The sequence below is a fragment of the Narcine bancroftii genome, chromosome 13, assembly GCF_036971445.1.
Source record: "Narcine bancroftii isolate sNarBan1 chromosome 13, sNarBan1.hap1, whole genome shotgun sequence".
Classification (NCBI taxonomy): domain Eukaryota; kingdom Metazoa; phylum Chordata; class Chondrichthyes; order Torpediniformes; family Narcinidae; genus Narcine; species Narcine bancroftii.
The window spans coordinates 69,916,023-69,938,704 of record NC_091481.1 but is presented as its reverse complement, the minus strand read 5'-3'; the positions used below and the strand labels follow the sequence as shown (position 1 = coordinate 69,938,704).

Sequence of the window (22,682 nt, the reverse complement as noted above, 5' to 3'; positions counted from 1 at the left end):
GCAGAACCTAGTCTGTGTGTTGCTTGACTTTAATCTAGAACCCTAATCCTGAAGGGCAGTGACTCTTCAAATTACTCCCTTGCAACATGCCACAGTGGCCTGAGATGATATCTGTTGCTGAACCATGAGAGATGACAAACAACCTGCCTCGCTAGGTACACACAGAGATCCCCTTTGTAAACCTTGGAAGCCACAGCCATTAGATCTGGTGGTTATTATCTACTGTTTTGGTATCTGTTTCCTCTATGTTACAAGAGTAGACCAATAAGTATCTCTAAACTCTAAAGCGCTAAGATGGTGAAAGCTGTCATGTAAATGTGGGTTCTTCGTTCTATAGATGGTGTTTTTAAAATTAAAAAAAAAATTCTTGGGCCAACAGTCTCAGTTCTGCAGATTGAGAGGCTCCAGTGGAGGATTAGAAATGCTGCGTGGGCTTGTGTTTGCTGCAGCAGGGAGTGAGGCCCAGGAACCAGGCAGAACAATGAGGGATGTTCTGAGGCCTGGGAGCAGGGTTGGGCTCTTGACTGATGAAGGCTGTGCCTTTCAGGGAGCAAGCTGGTCGTCCCAAGTGTCCTGTCGACCCGTATTTCATCATCCCTGACAAGTGCCGGTGTGTGGATTTCCAAACCCTGAAGCTGCAGGAGTCCCCGGATGCTGTGCCACATGGGGAGATGCCACGGCACATGCAGCTGTACTGTGACAGGTAGGGGGTGTCAGTGGGGGCATGGTGATATGAGGGGGAGGTGGGAGGGTGTTTGTCTTGGATATACCTCATAAATGGGTGATCACACAGATTTTTTTCCCCCAACATCTGGGGAGTGACCAAGTGCGCGATATGGGTTGAAATAGATTTTACAAGGTGGAAAGCCTCTGCCTTCTAAGAATGATATTGAGGGAAAGGCTGTGAGCCGTTTGCTGTATGGTGAAGCCTCTGTCCTGAAATGGCTATCAATTGATTTGGTCATGAATGTGAGCCAGATGTTTGTTGGGGGGGGGGGGTGTCACTTCCTGGATTTCGCTCTCCCAGTCCTGTCTGACTCCTTTCTCCGCCCGCAGGTACCTGTGTGACAAGATCGTCCCTGGCAACCGGGTCACTATTATGGGCATCTATTCTATCAAAAAGTCAGGAAAGACCACCAACAAAGGCCGAGATCGTGTTGGCGTGGGAATTCGTGGCTCCTACATCCGAGTGGTTGGAATCCAGGTGGACACTGAGGGCACTGGTGCGTTCTCTTCCCTCAGGGCCAGCAAGGGCCTTATCCTGGCCAAATGCTGCTATACTGTTGGTTATACTACTCCAAAGATCTCTGCTCATGTTCTCTGTTTTTTTTTTGTTTTTTTTAAAATTTTTTATTTTTCACACCATAAATCACATTAGCCATGATATACACTACTTCTTTTTCACACATATACAGTGACTTTTTCTCCCCCCCCCCCCACTTTCCTCCCAAACCACCCCCCCACCCCCCCCTCTCATCCATTTTAGGTATACAATCTAGGTTGCATTAAGCCAGTCAGACAATGTTGTCATTCAACAAAATTACACCAGAAATTCTACTGAGTCCATTCTTTTCTTTCCTTCTCCTTCCATCAACTTAGGTAATGTTTGTCCCCGGTAGGTTTTCGCTATTGTATTTAATGTAAGGCTCCTATACTTGTTCGAATATTTCAATATTATTTCTTAACCTATATGTTATTTTTTCTAATGGAATACATTTATTCATTTAAATTTAGTAGTTTCTTCCTTTTAATTTGGTTATGTATTCCATTAATATTTAAAGACATATAGTTCAGCGTAGCCCACTCATGTTCTCTGTTGACGTGGCAGGCCAAAGAAAGAGAGCTGCACTGTGGGAGGGACAAGGGATGATGCCACATTTTAGATGTAAATGTCGAGTCAAACCCTCAGGAGCGTGTGGTGGCATGCGGCGAAGAAGTACAGGGGATTTTGTCTTGAGCTTGGCTCACCCAGTATCATTATTGCAAATTATCTGCTTATTGTCATTGCTGGTTGTGGATTTAGATGTCTCTCATCCAAGGTGACATCATAGTGTTCTACAGCATGGAAACAGGCCCTTCAGCCCAACTTGTTCATGCTGATGAAGATGGGCCTATTTGTATGTGAGCATCCTTTGTTCTGAGGGTGACCTGAGCCATGAAGGGTGTTCTGTCAATGCAAATCTTCTGTTACGGTCACAGTGAACTTTGTGTACAGTGTGGATCCTTTGAAAGGATTGGGTGATGTGAGCGATTTGCCTTGTTGGCTGACATTAAAGGAGGTTACCTGAGTTGACTGCAGTGTTTGAGCAGTGACTTGGTGAAAATCATGCAAGCTTTGGGGTTAGATCCAGCGCTGTATGAATCTGCTTTAAGTGGCACCTACGAGCTCAAAAACTGTTCTTGCCTGGCCCTGATCTGCAGAAGCATTTGAGGAAATCATGATGGTCTCTTCTAATCCATATTTCTTTCTCTCCAGGCCATGGCCTGGCTGGAGTCATGTCACCACAAGACGAAGAAGAGTTCCGTCATCTGGCGGCCATGCCCAATGTCTATGAGGTCATTGCGAAGAGCATCGCTCCCTCCATCTTTGGCAGTGCAGATATTAAGAAGGCCATTAGCTGCTTGCTGTTCGGGGGCTCCAGGAAGCGGTGAGTGTTGGCTGGAGGATTGTTTGTATTGAGCTGAGACCCAAGTAGACCCAATCGGTTCGTGGTGCTGGTATAAACGTTTTAAAAGAGCTCCTTCATTATTTCCCCTCATTGCTCTGCACAATATCCCTCTTTCTCTAAATTCCTGTTGAAAGTTGCTGTTAAATCTCAGTTCTATTGCCAATTACCATAAATCTGTCCCTATTGCCCCTTTTGCTTAATACACTTTTTCCATGTATGCTCAGGAAAATGTTTCTAATTTGAACACTATTTTTCATTAAAAATCTTTCAGTAATACTGTCTGATCTAAAGAATTTTTTCGGATCTCTCAAGCTTTGCTGTCTCAGTGCGTGCTTGGAATGTGGTTGACCAGAAACTGCAGCACCCTTTGACAAAATCTATGCTTGCTTCAGTTCGTCTCCTTCATTCAGCTTCTCTTCCTTTGCTGCTCGAACATCCCAATTCATTTTGATCACCCTCCATTCTAAGAGCTGGGCTCTGCATTGCGTGTCCTCCCCCAATAACCCTGAGGTTCCCAAATTTAAAAAAAAAAGTTTTGTTGAGAGGAGTCACGTGATGGAGTAGTGGCTGGTCGGGGAACTCCAGCCCTCTCCAGAAAAGTAAAAAAAAGACAGTGAAAAAACGAAGGCACAAACACAAAAACCAAAATAAAGTGAAAATAAAGGTGTGGAGAAAATGGCAGCGAAAAAAGAAAAGCCAAAAGCAACGGGAAGAAGAGAAGAAGAAAGGACATCGGAAGAAGAAGGTGAAGGCCTTACCTGTCCGAGGAGGCCCGCCGCGGAGAGAGAAGCCTGCTCCCTAAGGTCAGTTGAAGCCCCGAACTCGGGACTACAAAAATGGCTCACGGAGCCAAACAAAAGTGCACAAACGCGCATGACAAAAATAACACTGATGGGAGGGGGGGACCAGCTGAGGAGTCGATCTCCACAACTGAAATTGACAGCCACAACAAAGCAGCAAGAGGAAAGCACAGAAAATAACGAGAGCAAGAAAGAAGAGAGTAAAAAGAAATCAAAGAAACAACAGATGACCAACCCAGAGGAAGAAGACCAGCAGCAAGACACTTCTAATAAAAATAAGAAGACCAAAAATACCCAACAAAATAAAACAAACAAACCAACAAGAAAACCAGAAGAGACAGAGGTAAAGGACACAGATCCCGGAATGGACTCAGAAGAAGAGGAAGAACACAGAGAAATGGAAGATGAAGGGAAGGGCAAGACAATGGATATTTTTTTTTAAAGAATATATGGAATCAGTAAAAGAATGGCAATCACAAGAATTCAGTGAAATAAAGAGTAAAAAGTACAGAAGAAAAAATGAATAGATTAGAGATGATCATGTCAGATATAGGAAAAAGAGTGGACAAGGTGGAAGAACGAAAAACAGCTGTAGTAATGGAAGTAGAGGACTTAAAAAAGAAATTAGAAGAATCTGATAAAAAAGTTAGAGACACAAGAGCTGTTAGCTCAGAAGATAGATATAATGGAAAATTATAATAGAAGAAACAATATAAAGATAGTGGGCCTTAAGGAAGATGAAGAAGGCAAGAATATGAGAGAATTTATAAAAGAATGGATCCCCAGGGTCCTAGGAAGACCAGAATTACAGGAAGAAATGGAAATAGAAAGGGCACACAGAACATTAGCCCCTAAACCACAACCACAACAAAAACCAAGATCCATTCTAGTAAAATTCTTAAGATATACAACAAGAGAAAATATATTGGAGAAAGTAATGAGGAAAATAAGAGAAGACAAAAATCCACTGGAGTACAAAGGTCAAAAAAAAATTTTCTATCCAGATATAAGTTTTGAACTCCTGAAGAAGAGGAAGGAGTTTAATGCAGCAAAAACGATCCTATGGAAAAAAATATATAAATTTATGCTAAAGTATCCAGCGGTACTTAAAATAATTATTCCAGGGCAGCAAAACAGACTATTCTTGGATCTGGAAGAAGCAAGAAAATTTGCAGAACAACTACAAAACAGACAGAGAGAGGAAGATATGTAACGAGAACAAAAATGACCACAAACTATATGTATGTGTGTATGTAGGTATAATATATATATATAGATAGACAACAGACTCGCCAAGGCAAATAGCGCCTTTGGAAGACTACACAAAAGAGTCTGGAAAAACAACCAACTGAAAAACCTCACAAAGATAAGCGTATACAGAGCCGTTGTCATACCCACACTCCTGTTCGGCTCCGAATCATGGGTCCTCTACCGGCACCACCTACGGCTCCTAGAACGCTTCCACCAGCGTTGTCTCCGCTCCATCCTCAACATCCATTGGAGCGCTCACACCCCTAACGTCGAGGTACTCGAGATGGCAGAGGTCGACAGCATCGAGTCCACGCTGCTGAAGATCCAGCTGCGCTGGATGGGTCACGTCTCCAGAATGGAGGACCATCGCCTTCCCAAGATCGTATTATATGGCGAGCTCTCCACTGGCCACCGTGACAGAGGTGCACCAAAGAAAAGGTACAAGGACTGCCTAAAGAAATCTCTTGGTGCCTGCCACATTGACCACCGCCAGTGGGCTGATAACGCCTCAAACCGTGCATCTTGGCGCCTCACAGTTTGGCGGGCAGCAGCCTCCTTTGAAGAAGACCGCAGAGCCCACCTCACTGACAAAAGGCAAAGGAGGAAAAACCCAACACCCAACCCCAACCAACCAATTTTCCCTTGCAACCGCTGCAATCGTGTCTGCCTGTCCCGCATCGGACTGGTCAGCCACAAACGAGCCTGCAGCTGACGTGGACTTTTTACCCCCTCCATAAATCTTCGTCCGCGAAGCCAAGCCAAAGATATATATATATATATATAAAATAGAATATAGGTAAGAACTAAGAAGGGAAAGAAAGGGAAGAAAGGAAGTATGGGGTGAATTAAGAGAGTGACCTTTGTATATGAAAATTAAAATCTTTTCTGGGTGGGGAAGAGTTACGGTCACTGCGAAATCAGTTGACGCTTGCGAGTGAATTCGCAAATCCAGATGGAGAGGGGAGGTGTAGTTGCCCGACAAGGGATAATGGGCAACTCAGGAAGGGGAGGGGATAGTGAGGTTAAAGGAATTTTAGATAGGAGAATAAGGGAAATGTTTTATGTTTTAGAAATGTTGTCTTATAAAGTGTTCAAAAAAAGAAAGCAGAAATGGATAAGAAGGAAAGGTGATGATGAGGAAATGGAAAGGAAAGATAAACAAAGTATGAAATGGCTACGTTGAACTATTTGACTTTAAATATTAATGGAATACATAACCAAATCAAAAGGAAGAAACTGCTAAATTTACTGAAAAAAGAAAAAATTAATATAGCATTTGTACAAGAAACACACTTAACTGAAGTGGAGCACAAGAAATTAAAGAGAGATTGGATAGGACATGTAACAGCAGCGTCATATAATTCAAAAGCTAGAGGAGTAGCTATATTAATCAGTAAAAATGTACCAATCAAAATAGAAGAGGAAATAATAGATCCAGCAGGGAAATATGTAATGATAAAATGTCAGATATATTCGGAGTTTTGGAATTTACTCAATGTTTATTCACCTAACGAAGAAGATCAAAAATTTATGCAAGATATTTTTTTGAAGATAGCAGACACGCAAGGGAACATACTAATAGGAGGGGATTTCAACATTAATTTGGATTCAAACATGGATAAAACTGGGAAAAAAATTAATAGAAAGAACAAAGTAACCAAATTTATAATTAAATTGTTGCAAGAAATGCAACTTTTGGATATATGGAGGAAACAACACCCAAAGGAAAAAAGAATATTCATATTATTCGGGTAGACATAAAACATACTCAAGAATAGACCTATTCCTATTATCAGCTCGCATGCAAGACAGAGTTAGGAAAACAGAATATAAAGCTAGACTATTATCAGACCACTCACCCCTGATATTGACAATAGAGTTAGAGGACATCCCACCAAGAATGTATAGATGGAGATTAAACTCCATGCTACTTAAAAGGCAGGATTTTAGAGAATTAATTGAAAGACAAATTAAAATGTACTTTGAAATAAATACGGAATCAGTGAAAGATAAGTTTATACTATGGAACGCAATGAAAGCGTTCATCAGAGGGCAAATAATAAGATATGTAACTAAGATGAAGAAGGACTACAATCAGGAAACAGAGCAGTTGGAAAGGGAAATAGCAAATATAGAAAAAGAATTAGCAATGAAGGAAGATACAACTAAAAGAAGAGAATTGGCAGATAAAAAAAATAAAATATGAAACACTACAAACATATAAGGTGGAGAAGAACATAATGAAGACAAAACAGAAATATGAACTAGGAGAAAAAAACGCACAAAAATCTAGCGTGGCAGCTTAAGACAGAACAAACTAAGAGAATGGTATTGGCATTAAGGAAAAAAAAGACAAGCAAATCACATATAATCAACGGAGATTAATGAAAACTTCAGAGAATTTCGGATCATATTTCTCAGGAACTATGAGATATACAATAAATACGAGGTTACGTATGATACAATATAACTGGATACACAGGTTATATATTACACCTCAAAAGTTAAATAAAGGGGACCCAACAGTATCTGACAGATGATTTTGCTGTAAAAAGGAAATGGGAACAACAATTCATTCAATTTGGACATGTGAGAAAGTGAAAAAATTTTGGGAAGATCTAAACCAGATACTAAATAAAATCTCAAAAAGTAATATACCAAAAAACCCAGAGATCTTCCTCCTAAGTAACATAAAAAACAAAGAATTTGGACTTGATTTGGATGGTGCACAAAAAAGATTTGTTATGATAGCCCTAGCTGTAGCAAAAAAATGTATTATGTCAGCCTGGAAATTAGAAGATAACTTGAGAATACAACAATGGTATATAGAAATGAATAAATGTATTCCATTAGAAAAAATAATATATAATTTAAGAAATAACATTACAATATTTGAACAAATATGGGAGCCATACATGAAACATAACAGAAAACCTACCGTGGACATCTACCACCTAAAATGACAGAAGGAGAAGAGAATGAAAAGAACTGACTCAGTGGAATTTCTTGTTTATTTTTATTGAGTGACAACATTGTTTGACGGGTTTAATGTATCTTGTTTTCTGAACTTTAAATAAATGGGAGGGAGGGAGGGAGGGAGGGAAGGGGGGGAGAAAACGACACTATATATTTAAGAAGGAAAATGTATCTTGATTTATATGGTTTATAGTGTGAAAAATAAAAAATTAAAAAAAAATGTTTTGTTCCCAATCCTTGTGAATTGACCCTTCCCTTTCTCTGAAGTCTTATTTCCACTTCCCACTCTCTTGGTTTTGCCTTCAGCAGTTGAAGTGCTGACCTTTGGAATTTCATCTTTAAAACTCTTCCTTACCCTCTCTACTTGGAACATTTCCCCATTTCTTTCCCTCTTTGAGGTCCAGTCAGATTTTTGTGTGATGATTGTTGCACAGTGGGTCGTTTTACTACTTATGGGGTTCGTTTAATTTTTATCTCCAGTAGCATCCCAGAGGGGGTGAAAGTGCTTTGAATCGACTGCAGCAATGGTCATTCCCCCACTCCTCATTTGCCTTTCATTTCTCTTTCCCAATCATGTATTTGTTTAACTTCCTCTCAAATCAAACGGGATATTTATTTTTCTCACTGTTGTAATGACAAAACCATTTGGTTTGTTGTGGGGTGGGAAGCTTCCAAGAGTCTGATATCTGTTGGAAAGAGACTGTTCTTGAACGTAGAGGTGCTGGTCTTCATTTTTCTGCAGTAGTGAGACGAGGTTGAGACCAAGGTGAGCTCTTGTGCAATACTTTTTGGTACACTTTATCAAATGCCTTTTGAAAATCCAGCTTTATCACACTTCCAGATTTCCCCTTCATCCAACCTGCTTGTTACTGTATATTCCCAAAGGATTGCCGAGGCACAAAGACAACTGATCTAATGCAATTCAATGGAATTGGTGTAAATAGCATGGACGTAGTAGGTGAAGGACCTGCATCTCTGAATTCCAATGCATTAGTGAAACAATGTTTCCCTTTCATAGTTAGTTTTATTGTCTTGTGATTTGCAAAATGTCCATGATGGATTCCAGAAACTGAAGTTGGGCAAATTAGCCCATAGTTCTTTGTGTTCTCTTCCTCCTTGAAAAGGGGATTTTTCATCTTATCGGATCCTAGTAGCATCCCAGTCAAAATTTGGAGATTCTGGAAGGTCGTAACCAGCACGTCCACTCTTTCTGTGACTATTCTCGAATGTGACAGCCTTTACAGCTATTAGTTTGTGGTTTATAAATTCATTCTTTTTGCTCCCAGCTTTTTAAGTACTTCCCACACTGAAGACAGCTTTTAAATGTGTGTCAAAAAATCATTTCCTTGTTCCATAGTAATACTGTGATGTATGTGTGATTATGGAGACTAGTGCATCGCATGAGTCCAAGGCTATGCAGTCGCATGTACACAGAGCAGGACCTTGTGCACTGCTGTGTGGGTGATGTGAAGAGCAGGGTTGTGCGCAGTACTTGGTGTGCTCTAACTGGTCTTTTGACGTCCCTTGTGTGCTACAGCTTGCCAGATGGTCTGACGAGGAGGGGTGATATTAATCTGCTGATGCTCGGAGATCCTGGTACAGCCAAGTCACAGCTGCTGAAGTTTGTGGAGAGGTGTTCACCCATTGGGGTAAGCAGAAGGAACCCATTGAATTCATCTTTTTTTTTTCTGTGCTTCCCATTCTAGGTGTATTGTATGTTTGTAATCTTCCAGGAGTCTGGGTTAACTCTGCAAGAAGTAGACTGTTCTACCATAACAAAGTGATGGCATTAAGTAGTAAATGAGGGCCTACAAATGGATTTGGTTACTCAAAAGTGGAAACACAAAATACACTAAATAATTGTTCTATGGGGCACCACGGTTAGTGCAACATTTACAGTGCCAGTGACCCGGGTTCAAATCTGGTGCTGTCTATGAGGAGTATGTACATTCTTCCCATGTTTGTTTGGGTTTCATACGGGTGCTCTGGTTTCCTCCCACCCTCCAAAACCTATTGGGAGTTGTAGGTCAATGGGTGGCAAGGGCTCGTAGGTCAGAAGGGCTGTTACCATGCTATATGTCTAAATTTAACATTCTGAATGCACATTGTTCAATAACCTCTATTGCAAAGGGGTAGAAATGCAAAGAGGATGTGGGAGGAAGCTCGAGCATCAGGGAAGTTCACAGTCACACGGAGATCATCCAAATTCCACACAGTCAGCAACGAGAGGTCCAGATTGAATCCAGATCACTGGACCAGTGAGACAGCAGCTCCATTATCTGAATGACTGCAGTCTCTTGTGACAAATCCCAAACCAGGTCCAAACTGGTGTACTCTGCTGCATTCCCTGTATCATGGGTAGATCCTTGCTTGTATGGGGAGACTAGACCTATGCACATATTTCCAATTAATAATATCTTTGTCTCTTGAGCTTTAGTCAAAGCCTGTAAGGGCATTGCCTCATCCTGCTGGTGCCACGGGTTAGCATTTCACCTAAACGTCGGACTGCAGAGGCTCAAGTTACTGGATGGATTTTGGTTCACGTGATACAATCGGTTAGCAGGTTCTGGGTATTTTGGGTCAAGTGAGTGGGAGGAAGGCAACCTGCAGGCACTGCCTTGTCAGTCCTTCCTCATCTCCAGAGTCCTTGAGGTCCTTGGAGCCTCAGGGAAGATTTGCCTGCATTGCCCCGTCTAATGGTTGATCGCTCAGGTTGGGTGCGGCAGAATGGGAGGAATATGGTGAGAGCTTGATTCTCCACTGATGGAACTTCTCTTCATCCTGGTGTAGGTCTACACCTCTGGGAAGGGGAGCAGCGCAGCTGGACTCACTGCCTCTGTCATGCGAGATCCATCCTCTCGGAATTTTATCATGGAAGGCGGAGCCATGGTTTTGGCTGATGGAGGTGTTGTCTGCATTGATGAATTTGACAAGGTACAAAAACCATCAGCTAGGAGAGCCAGTGACCAAATGATCTGTGGTGTTCTTGGGATGGCAAACAGAATTGGTTGCTGTTGACCAGAAATTAAAAAAAATAATTTGGTTAGCTGAATCTTGAATGGCTGGTATAAGTGGCATTTATTGCCTATCTCTAATTTCCCTCAAGTTTCATCTTGAACTATTGCATTCCTGTGGAGAAGGAACTGTTGCAGAGAGACCAGGATCTAATTCTGTTCTTCTGAAATAGCACCATTCCAAGAACTGGTTAGAACACAGAATGTATAGCACAGGAACAGGTCTGTGCTGACCAAGATCGAACAAATTCTACTGCTTGTACCTGCTCGAGCTCGCTCCATTCCCTTTATATTCATGTATCTATTTCGAAGCCTCTTAGTTTACTATTGTATCTGCTTCTACTGATATTCCTGGCATCCTGTTGCATATTCCAACATCCCTCTTCGTGAATGAATGAATAAATAAATAATAGATCAGTGCATCTCCCTAAACTTCTCTGCCACCCCAGCCTTAAACATGAAATGTCTTCTTGGGTATGACACTTTTACCTTTGGAAAAAGCCTCTGACGCTCCAGGGAAAATGACCCAAATTTGTTCAATCCCTCCCTTAACTCATACCCTCTAAATTGGGTAACTCTGGTAAACCTCTTCTATACACTTTCCAAAGACTCCATACCCATCCTGTAATGGGGCAACCAGAATTCCAAGTAGACCTAACCAAAGTTTTCTATTGATGCAACATGACTTCCTTCCTTTTACACTCATTGTCCTGCCCAATGACAATCATTACCTTATCACCCTATCTAATTGCATAGCCATTTTCAAAGATCTCTGAACCCCCTGATCCTTCTGCAATCCTTTCCCCTTACATTTGACCTCCCATGGTGCAAAACCTCACATTTATCTGGATTAAACTCCATCTGCCATTTGTCAGCATGTATCTGTAATACATCTTGCTGTAATTTTTGATGGGCTCTACACAATCACAACTTTAGTGTAATCTGCAAATTTACTACCCCCACCACCAAGAACATTTGACAGCACAGGAGTCCAGGAGAAGGGCCTCGAGATCCAGTGACTGACTTTCATGGGTCAACTGCAGCAGTGAAGCTTGGAGCTCATTTTGGCCCCAAGTTGACAGAGAAATGTGGAACCCAGTGTCAATCCTGCACCGACCTTCAATCCTGAAGCATGGGTCGATCACTCGGCCACCTTGTGAAGCAGCCTCGGATGGTGAATCCAGAGGCCCCGCTCAGACTGCCGTGAAGTATCTCTATATAAATCTGTGTGCTTGAAGGCTTTTTCCATTTTTCCTAAAATGTCTCATAATTGGTGACCAGTTGAAAGATTTAAGAATTATGTTCAAGCCAATTTAAAAAAAAATCTTTGACCTGTTAGGTCTCATAGTTAGCATAGCAGTTGGCACATTGCTGTTACAACACCAGTGACCAGAGTTTGAATCTGGCGCTGTCTAGAAGGAGTTTCTACGTTCTCCCCATGTCTGTATGGGTTTCCGCCCACCCTTCAAAAAATGTACAGGGTTTGTCAGTTAATTGGTATATTTGGGCAGCGTGGTCTTGTGGCCTGGAAAGGCCTGTTACCGTGTTGTAATTGAATTTAAACATTAAAATGTATATGGGTATACCGTGCTTTACAAAACTACAGTGTTCCTATGAAACCTTTTGGAAACCGAAATAGCGTAAAGCACAGACCCATTCACTACTATTGGAGACGATTTTTTTCTAAAAATGAAAACTCACTCAAATCTTTTTGTAAAAGCAAAACAAATTTTTTGTGATTCGAGTATTCGTAAAGCGGGTAAACCTGTATTGAAACCATGAATATTAAAGTGAGAACAAACAACATACCTTTTTATTCGAGATTATTGCTGGTGTAAAGCTGAGTGGTCAGACTCCAAGTGCTGAGTCAGATATCTCTTTTGTGGAGGCAGTGGTTATTCATGGTTGAAGAATAAACAGGATCTGGGCCTTTAATTATTGGTTACATAAAGCCCACCCCACCTCACTGACAAAAGGCAAAGGAGGAAAAACCCAACACCCAACCTCAACCAACCAATTTTCCCCTGCAGCCGCTGCAACCGTGTCTGCCTGTCCCGCATCGGACTTGTCAGCCACAAACGAGCCTGCAGCTGACGTGGACTTTTACCCCCTCCTTAAATCTTCGTCCGCGAAGCCAAGCCAAAGAACATGAATACAAAGATTAATTCTCAGGGACACAAGTGGAAGCTGGATATGGGTCAGGTTTCTCCCCCAGAAGCTACATTGGTGGACAAAGCAGATGAATGGGAAGATGGGGGGAGAGAGCCAGGAGGTGGGATCTTTGGTTTGTGCCTATCCAGCCCTTGGTTGTCTTCCAGTTGCTTGTGTGGTGTATAACTGGTTCAAGGAAGATTTGTGGGCGGCATGGTGAGTGACGCAATTGACTTGGGTTTGAATCTGGTGCAGTCTGTAAGGTGTCTGCACGTTCTTCCTATGACCTATGTGGGCTTGTTCTCACTCTCCAAAATGGAAGGGGTCGGTCAAATAATTTAAATGACAAGAATGGCTTCAACCCATGCTGTATTGTCAATTCCAAAAAAAAATGAGTTGGTAATTTCACCAGTTTTATACAGATGATGGAACATGAATTACAGTCATTGTAACCGTTCACTGCAAAGACTCCATTACATAACTTCCCAGTTCAAGAGAGACTGCAAGTTCTTGACTCCTTGCAAGTCCAGTTGGGCCCAATGATTCCTGTTCCCAGTTCATCTCCCAATGTTTTGCTGATTGATTTTGTTTTGTCTCTAAAGATGCGAGAGGACGACCGAGTGGCGATTCACGAAGCCATGGAGCAGCAGACAATCTCTATTGCCAAGGTGAGGAGGTGTGTCAGTCCAAAGTGTCTGGGTGCTGGCCTCTGGTTCCAGGCTGGAGCTGACTAAGGGAAGAGGCCTGAGGTGCAGTCTGTAATAAAGGATATAACTATTCATGACCGAGTTGGAAAGGACTGTGTCAACTTGGAGGGTGGAATATCCTTGGAATCACTATCCAAGGGGACTACGGGAGTTCAGCACTGAGTTTATGCAAGATAGATCTGTAGGTTTCTGGATACTGGGGGGAATCAAGGTTTGAGGCATAGATAAGATAGATAGCCAGCACCTTATTCCTAGGGCAAGAGTAACAAAAACCAAAGGACATCTGTACAAAGTGAAGGTTTAGGGGAGACATCAGGGGTAAGTATTTAACACAGAGACTGGTGGGTGCCTGGAATGTCTTGCCTGGGGTGGAGGCTGGAACAATAGGGGCATTTAAGAGACTCGGGCACATGGATGAAAAAGGTTATGAGATAGGGAGGGGTTCATTTTTTTGGGCAGGTATACAGTATATAAGTCAGCACAACATTGTGGGCTGAAGGGCCTGTACTGTGCTGTAATGTGTTAGGCAGGGAAAGTGTCTGAAGTATAAGATCAAGCCATGCTCTTGTAGAATGGCAGAGCAGGCATAAAAGACCTGCTTCTCTTGCTACATAAAGAAACGGATATGTAACTGACTAGTTGTCTGGCTCTTCAGTGGGATGGGATTAGTCAGTTGGCTTGTGGTAAAGATACCTCTGGGGCATTTCACATCAGGTTTAAGAGTGATAAACTGAAGGCTAAAACTCAGGGCAATTTCACTTTTGAGCCTGAGAATTCTGAACATTCATACTTTTAATTTCAGATAGATGTGGATGTGGGGTCTTTGCAGAAGGAGGGAGTTGAGGCCAAAGTTCAGATTGGCCATGGTCATTACTAAAGAGTGAAGCCTGCTCAGGGAACAAAATGGCCTTCTCCTGTTTCTATTCTTTGTAAGGGGGAATTTGGGAGAGAGATAGAATAGGGGATTCAGGTAAATCGAGGTGAGATCACTATCCCACTCAGCCATAGGCTGAGAGGTATGGTGCAAGCCCTAGGTTACATTTTTGTCATCAGCCTGGGAAAGGAGCTGGGTTAGGAGAGGGTTGCCTTTTAAAGGCTTAGGGAAGGTTTGTCATGGTAATGTAGGCAATAGAGTGGTTCACAGTGGATACCATCGGCTTTTGATGGGTTGGGAAAGGTTGTCATAGTTTCTGTCAGCTGTGGAGATGTTGGCGGTGGCTGCCATGGTTTCTGTAAGTTGCGGGCAGGTTGGTGAAGGTTGCTGTGGGTCAAGAGGCAGTTTAGTAGAGGAGGAGATTGCTCTTCCTTGAAGAAAGTTTTGATCTTGCACCTCGGGTGAGCTTGAGTTGGTTTATTTGGAAAAATCTGTGGGTGGAGAATCGATCAGAATGCCTTCCCTGTGCAGGCTGGGATCACAACTACCCTGAACTCCCGCTGCTCGGTGCTGGCTGCAGCAAACTCCGTCTTCGGGCGATGGGATGATACCAAAGGAGAAGAGAACATTGACTTCATGCCGACCATCTTGTCCCGGTTTGACATGATCTTCATTGTGAAGGATGAGCATAACGAGGAGAGAGATATAGTAAGTGTTCGGGGAGGGTGCAAGAGGTGGCCTTGGGAGGGGAATTGGTCGGGAAGTATTGGTGTCCATTCAAGACAATCCATTTGATTAGGGCTGGAAATCTGATCCTTGTGGGATATAGCTGACCATTTGGCCCTTTGGGCTTGTTTTCCCCCATAGCAGAGGATTAGGGCGGATCCATGTCCATCTCCACTTCCCCTTCTGAGCATCGTCGTCTCCAATGCACTTTTTAAGCCATAGTGATTGGACACATGCATCATTACCACATCCTCTAGTTCTTGAGCCTCGTGATGCAAGTCTTGTTGCACCTATACCTCTTTCCTGATGGAGTGGTGTGGATCCTTGATGATTGCTGCTGCTCTCTTTTTAAACTTTATTTATTCGTTCAAAAAACAAATAATATGACATGTACAACAGTTAACCATAAACATGAAAGTTATTTTTTTATATATAAAAAAAAAGAACCCCCCCCCTTCAGCCAACTCTCCTAAGGAGACCCATAAAGAAAGAAAAAATATTAAAGAAAAATTAAATATACATATTAAGATCTAATCAATGTAAATTGAAATCTAAATATTCTGAATATAACAACCACTTATTAATAAAAAAAATTATAATTATCACGCAAAGCATACGTAATTTTTTCCATTATTAAACAATATCTCATCTCATTATGCCATCTATGAATATCAATCATATTTATATCTTTCCACGTACTAGCAATACATTTTTCCACTACGGATAAAGCTAAATATACAAAAGCAAGCTGAAACTTACCTAATCCCAAGCCTTTCAGAGGTTGCAAACTACCCAATAAAAATACTGTTGGATCTAAAACTATTTTAATCTTATACAGATATTCTAAAAACGATTGAATTTTCTTCCAAACAGATTGTATATGTATACATGACCAAACAGCATGAAAAAAAAGTTCCAACAAAATTACCACATCTAAAACACAAATCTGATTCATGAAAACCATACTTTTTTAATTTTTCAAGTGTTAAATATAATTGATGTAAAAAATTATAGTTAATCATTGCATAACGTGCATTTATCAATCTAGTTACACTATCATAACAAATATCTAACCAATCATCTTCGGAAAAAATAAAACCAGTATCCGCTTCCCATTTACTTTTATATCTATCCCAACCCTTTTTATCCATACCATCCTGTAATATTTGATACATAGATGAAATATAACCCTTCTCTGGTACCTTCATAAGAAAAGTCTCAAATTTAGTCATTTCAGGTAAAATCATATCTCTACCAAACACACATCTTACCAAAAATCGAATTTGATAATATAAAAACAAAGAATTCTTATCAATACCAAAACCTTCCCTCATCTGATTAAAAGATAAATTGCTGCTGCTCTCTGACAGCTGTGTTTCACATAGATGTTCTTGATGGTGGGGAGACTTTTACTTGTGATGTCTTGGTCTGTGCTTACCACCTTTTGGAGGGCTTTCTGCTCAGAAATATTGGAGCCCCCATTACTCCAGACCATGATGAAGGTGGTCAGCACACTTTCCACCACACCTCTGTAGAAGTTTACCATGTTTCTGATGTTTTACCAATCCTCTGCAAACTCCTGAGGAAGTAGACGTGTTGATGTGCTTTCTTCATGACTCCTGTTTGGACTTGTAGGTGTGCCCAATGAGATACCTTAAAAGCACTGATTTCAGCAAACAATGAACCAATTTGAACATAGCAAACTCCTACAAATAGTAGCTTGACAATGACTAGATTTGTTGTTTCTTGATGCCATAAAGTTTAGCTGGCTTATATCCTGACCCTACCCTACATAGTCTAATTTCGAAAAGTCCGTGCTCCTGCTAAACCCTTGAACCTATTTGGGCTGGGACATCGGTAATCCATGGCCTTCTTGGTGATGGCCTCCTGCCAAGGTCGATAGTGCTGTCATTTGGTTGCTTGTGGTATCTCCGCCTCACTTCGCCCTCTGCCCCTTTCCCAGGTGCTAGCCAAGCACGTCATGAATGTGCACTTGAGTGCCCTAACCCAGACACGTGCTGTGGAGGGGGAGATCGAGCTCAACAAGCTGAAGAGATACATCGCCTACTGCCGCTCGTGAGTGAGGAACCGTGGTGGGGACTCAATCAAAGGGTGGGACTCGGTGCCTAGTACCATGCCCACAACGTTGCATAGATCAGCTGGGGTGCATTTACAGATAGGCATGTTTAGGTGACTCAGAAATGATCAGGCTGAATGTGATGCCTTTTGTGGACAATTAGCTCAGCGATGCTCTCTGCAAAGTCTGTTTGAAATCACAGGTGGGTCATTCGGCTGGGATTTGGAGTCCATGGAGGGATAAAAAGGGTCTGCCAGGGTATTGAGTCCTAGTGTAAGGAAGTCATGTGCAGCTCCATTTAACTCTGGACAGACAGGATGTGGAAGCTTTGGAAGGGTACAGAAGACCCTCCAGTTCCGCCCCCTTTCTCTCTTCATCCTCCCGCCCCCTCACCTCGTTTTCCTGATTACCTGTCAACATAGTTTCTCCAGCATATTTGTGTATTGCCCTTGACCACAGCATCTGCTGATTTTCTTTTTCAATGTAAAGAAATGGAATGTTGGAGGCTGTTGGGGAGAAGTTTATAAAATTGAGAGTTGTAGACAATTTTTTTCCCCCCAGGATAAAAATGACATGTACTGGAGGACGTGTATTTAAAGTGAGATGTGGGGGGAGGGGGGCATTCAAAGAAGATATGAGGCAAGTTTTTTTTTCCACTCAGGGTGTGATGGTGTCTGGAATGGGCTGAGAGGAGTAGATACAAGAGTTTAAATAGGCTTCTAGATAGACACATAGGAGATGGAGGGATATGTATCATATGTAGGCAGCAGAGATTTAGACAGTACAGTTAGAATAGCAGTTGGTGAAATGCTGGTACAGGAATTGGGATTCTAATTCCCCGCTGTCTGTAAGGAATTTGTATCTTCTACCCGTGACTGCGTGGGTTTCCTCCAGGTGCTTCAGTTTCCTTCCACTGTTCAAAACGTACCGGGGGTATTTGGGTGGTACAGGCTCGAGGGCTGAAAGCGCCTGTTACTGTACTGTATGTCTAAAATTTAAATAAGAATTAATATGGGGGGGGGTGGGGGGAAGTGTTTGGCACTGACAGTGTGGACTGGTGCTTTTCCGTATGGTTCAAAATGACAACATTGTTTGACTGGTTTAATGTATCTTAGATTTTGTACTTTAAATGGATGGGGGGGGGAGGTAGGGAGGGTGGGATGGGAGGGGGGGGGAGAAAATGACACTATATATTTGAAAAGGAAAATGTATGTATCATGGTCAATGTGGTTTATGGTGTGAAAAATAAAAAATTTAAAAAGAACACACCAAAAAAAAAGTGTGGGCGAGGTTCACCGCATCTTGTCCTGATCCACCGTGTCTCCAACAGGAAGTGTGGGCCGAGGCTCTCAGCCGAGGCAGCTGAAAAACTGAAGAACAAATACATCCTGATGCGCAGCGGAGCCCGGGAACATGAGCGAGAACAGGAGCGTTCCAGCAGCATCCCCATCACAGTTAGGTCAGCGGAGGGGTTGGGCGGGGGGGGGTGGTGAGGGAGACAACTTAACAGTCGCAGTGCAAGTCCCATCCTCCTCTCCCTCTCAACCAACAGGCAGTTGGAAGCCATCGTCCGAACCTCTGAATCATTGGCCAAGATGAAACTCCAGCCATTTGCCACTGAGCGCGATGTGGAGGAGGCGCTGCGGCTTTTTCAGGTCTCCACGCTGGACGCTGCACTGTCAGGAAATCTTGCAGGTAAGCAGAGTGCCAGGGCCTGTGCCATGTTTGAGGTGGGGCTCCCAGAGCATTTGGTGGGGGGGGAATTGGAAAGGGTTACAAGGTCTGTGGCTAAATGTAGAATTGGGCCGGGTTGAGAATAGTAGGGCAGCCTGGGCCTCCGGAGGAGTCTGCTGAAGTGTGCCTGCTGTTATACACAGGAGTGGAGGGCTTCACCACGGCTGAGGACCAGGAGATGTTGTCTCGCATTGAAAAGCAGCTGAAGCAACGCTTTTCCGTTGGCTCGCAGGTGTCTGAGCACAGCATCGTCCAGGATTTCCTGAAACAGGTGGGTGGGTGCGCACGGAGCCAGTGCCAAACAGAGGAGCTTCTCTCTGTATCCAAGGTGCCGGGAGCTGTGGTGAGGAGGGGAGCGGGCACCGGACTGCTCACAGCCCAGTCAGAATTGAGCTCGGGTGCACAATGACATCAGAGGGGGGAAAATAAGCTGCTGCTTTGGGGGCTGGGGTGTATGGGTCAGGTGTATTTTCACTGGCAGTGCTGACTGACCCTTCCCAGAGGCTGCTGGTCTGGACTGAGATCCTACTTGTGCCAAGTGAAGGGAGGAAAGTTTAGGGGAGACATCAGGATAAGTTTTCTTACACAGAATTGTGGGTGCTAGCAATGCCTTGCCAGGGATGGTGGTAGAGGCTGGTACAATAGGTCCATTTAAGAGACTTAAGCAGATACTTTGATAAAAGTAAAATAAAGGGTTATGAGATAGGGAGGGTTTATTTTTGTAGGTATATATGGGTCAGAGCAATATCATGGGACAAATGGCCTGTACTGTGCTGTAATGCTCTATGGCATTGGTTCTCAACCTTTTTTGCCCCACTTGCATATCACCTTGAGTAATCCCATGGGATTGCCATGGGTGCAAGGGATTTTTTTTTTTATTTTTTAAATTTTTTTATTTTTCACACCATAAATCACAATAGCCATGATATACACTTTTTCTTTTCCACACATTTACAGTGACTTTTTCTCTCCCCCCCCTCCCTCCTCCCAAGCCACCCCCCCACCCCCCCCTCTCATCCATTTTAGGTATACAATCTAGGTTGCATTAAGCCAGTCAGACAATGTTGTCATTCAACAAAAATACACCAGAAATTCTACTGAGTCCATTCTTTTCTTTTCTTCTCCTTCCATCAACTTAGGTAATGTTTGTTCCCGGTAGGTTTTCGCTATTGTATTTAATGTAAGGCTCCCATACTTGTTCGAATATTTCAATATTATTTCTTAAACTATATGTTATTTTTTCTAATGGAAAGTAAGGGATTTCTTGAGGTTGTATGTGAGCGGGGGGGTGGGGGGCAGAAAGTTTGAGAACTACTATTCTATGGAGTTGGGGCACAACTGTGCAGACCTGAGAGGCAACGGACTCTGGCTGGTGAACTTTGCGTCAAGGAGCTTAAAGCAGGCAGAAGTGTGAGGCGAGAGGAACCCTGGTGTACTGAGAGAGCCTGGGGAGTCATCTGGTGCTCGATGTGCTGTTTGTTGTGACCAGATACTGGTTGGATTGGATGGGTTGTTTCATCAGGGTGACACATCCAGAGTCAGGTTGATGCTCCTGTGTGCTTGATGCAGTGAGATATGAAAGGTGCTGTTTCGTCACATTTCCAGGGCTTGTGAGGCCTAGGAGGTCAACAGCTGGAGAAATGCTGTCTTTGTTACAGGGCCTGACCCCAGACAAGAGTGGAAGGCAGCTTCATGGTTACAGACAGTGTTCTTGCTCAGTACTGCGCTGACGTACCCAACCCCCCATGCTGAGTGTTGTGTTCTATTCCATACAGAAATACCCAGAGCATGCTATCTACAAGGTCCTTCAGCTAATGATGCGCCGGGGGGAGATCCAACATCGAATGCAGCGCAAGGTGCTTTACCGAATCAAGTGATGGTCACTGCCTGTCCCAGGAGTGTCCCTGTGGTGCCTGCATGAGAGGCAGTCTCGCTGCTTCTGTCCTTGGATGCCCAGCCATTCCTTTAACCATCCCTTCATCCAAGCCCAGTTACTAGAGTGGGTGATCAGTAACCAGGCTGAACCCAGCAGGTATGGCGAGAGAGAACCCAGCACAGAACTCACTGCATCCTGGCAGTTTTTAGAATTCTAACCTTGGATGAGGAATTTGTTACACGATGCACAACTGTTTTTGTTCTTCTCCAATAAAGTTGCTTGTCAGAACAAATCCTGTTCCTGTCTGTATATGAGGGCTGCACTGTTGGGGTTTGTATTCCTTTAATTGAGCCACTTCAAGGGGATCTCAGCCCGCAATTCCTGTGGGGAAAGGAATAATCAGTCAAAACAGATTTGTGCTGCTGTTGAAAGGCATTAATATTGACTTCTCCAATTTCCATTAACTGCCTTCACCCACTGATCTCTTTCCCTCCAACCCCCTTCCCTCATCTATTGGAGAGCAATCCTGCCCTCCCACTTTCATTGCTCAGCTTTTTTCTTTCATTGTCCCACCTGTTTCTACCTTTTACCTGTTGGTGTTGCTCCTTCCCTCGCCCTTTTATCCAGGTACCTGTCTGTTTTTTCCTTTCACCTGACAAAGGGCCGACGCCCAAGAAGTTGGTTATCATTCACTTCCTGTGGACATGGCGTGACCTGCTGAATTTCTCCAGCACATTTGTGTATTGCATTGTTGTTTCTTTCCTAGCTTAGAGCTTCCGGTAACTCTTCCTGGCCCATGTCTTCTATTAAACTCTCTTTAAGCGGGTGCGTTAACGATGAAGGTGCAGCCATTAAACATTGCCTCCTGCTTGTCTTGTGGTTCAGTCCATCTTGTCGGTTGAATGGTTGGAAGGTAGTTGGATTACTGGATGATTCTGTGCTCAGACACCTGCGAGCCATTGGAAAAGCGTTGCTTCAGGTGCTTCTCAATGCGAGACAACATCTCCTGGTCCTCAGCCGTAGTGAAGAGCAGCTCAAAAGTCCAATTCCAGTGTTTCATTGTCCTCTGGAACCTCTGTCTCCTGGCTTGATCTGTTTTCTTTCCTATATTTGTATCATTCCATTTTAGAATCGTTTGGAAGTAAACTGTGTGCAGGCTACTGGTTTGTTTTGGTACCTTGGGCAGTGCATGAGCCACATTTGAGTGTGGGCTCAGGAGAAGGATGTGGGCAGGTGGCGAGTGAGCCAGCCTACCAGTGCAGTGTGGCAGAGAGAAAGATGCTGGAGCAGCTCCAGAAGATTGAAAGGCTAGGCCAGGCTGTGGACGAGGCATTCTACATGTGGACTGCCTGGAGCTGTGAGAGGCTTCGGGTCATTCCCATCGTCGGGCTCCTGTTGAAGTGTACCCGCTGCTTGTATGCCTTCCTGAGCAGGGGGCTGTTCTTCAAGGCCATGGCAGCCTACTGGAGTTGGGTGACGGACTATGTCAATGAGCGGGTGGCAGAGTTTGAAGCCGTAGCCCAGCTGGGAATGAAAATGCCGCTTGGGGCTTGCAGGTAATGGAGGAGGTTGGGCGCAAATGTGCTGGAGAAACTCAGCAGGTCACGTAGCTTCCTCGAGAAGCTGACCAATGTATTGGGCTTGCCATAGGAAGTAAAAACATTAGTTACTCTAGGTAAGAGTTTTTTTTTCCCCAGTACGTGGGAAGGGAGGGACCTTTCACGTTGCAAAATCAGCTGACCAAATCATGACCAAAGATATTGGGAAATGACAAAATAGCTTGATCAGAGATAGGTGATTACAGGAGAAGTGGACCGAAAGCTGTTG

General features: G+C 43.3%; 1 protein-coding gene across 3 annotated transcripts in view; it reads left to right on the top strand.

Annotated features, from left to right (window-relative positions):
• mcm5 (minichromosome maintenance complex component 5) overlaps positions 1-22,682 on the top strand; it is a 37,078-nt gene that overhangs the window by 6,478 nt on the left and 7,918 nt on the right. Inside the window, exons 5-16 of one of the 3 annotated variants that reach the window (XM_069909953.1) lie at positions 548-703; positions 1,057-1,223; positions 2,477-2,648; positions 9,234-9,345; positions 10,487-10,630; positions 13,464-13,529; positions 14,974-15,150; positions 17,132-17,244; positions 18,576-18,704; positions 18,798-18,940; positions 19,123-19,250; positions 20,755-21,147. In XM_069909953.1, the coding sequence (XP_069766054.1) occupies positions 548-703; positions 1,057-1,223; positions 2,477-2,648; positions 9,234-9,345; positions 10,487-10,630; positions 13,464-13,529; positions 14,974-15,150; positions 17,132-17,244; positions 18,576-18,704; positions 18,798-18,940; positions 19,123-19,250; positions 20,755-20,856 (1,609 nt within the window). In that variant the 3' untranslated portion in view covers positions 20,857-21,147. Of the gene's footprint in view, positions 1-547; positions 704-1,056; positions 1,224-2,476; positions 2,649-9,233; positions 9,346-10,486; positions 10,631-13,463; positions 13,530-14,973; positions 15,151-17,131; positions 17,245-18,575; positions 18,705-18,797; positions 18,941-19,122; positions 19,251-20,754; positions 21,148-22,682 lie in introns of those variants that run through there. The other 2 variants (XM_069909954.1, XM_069909955.1) reach the window with 2 other exon arrangements.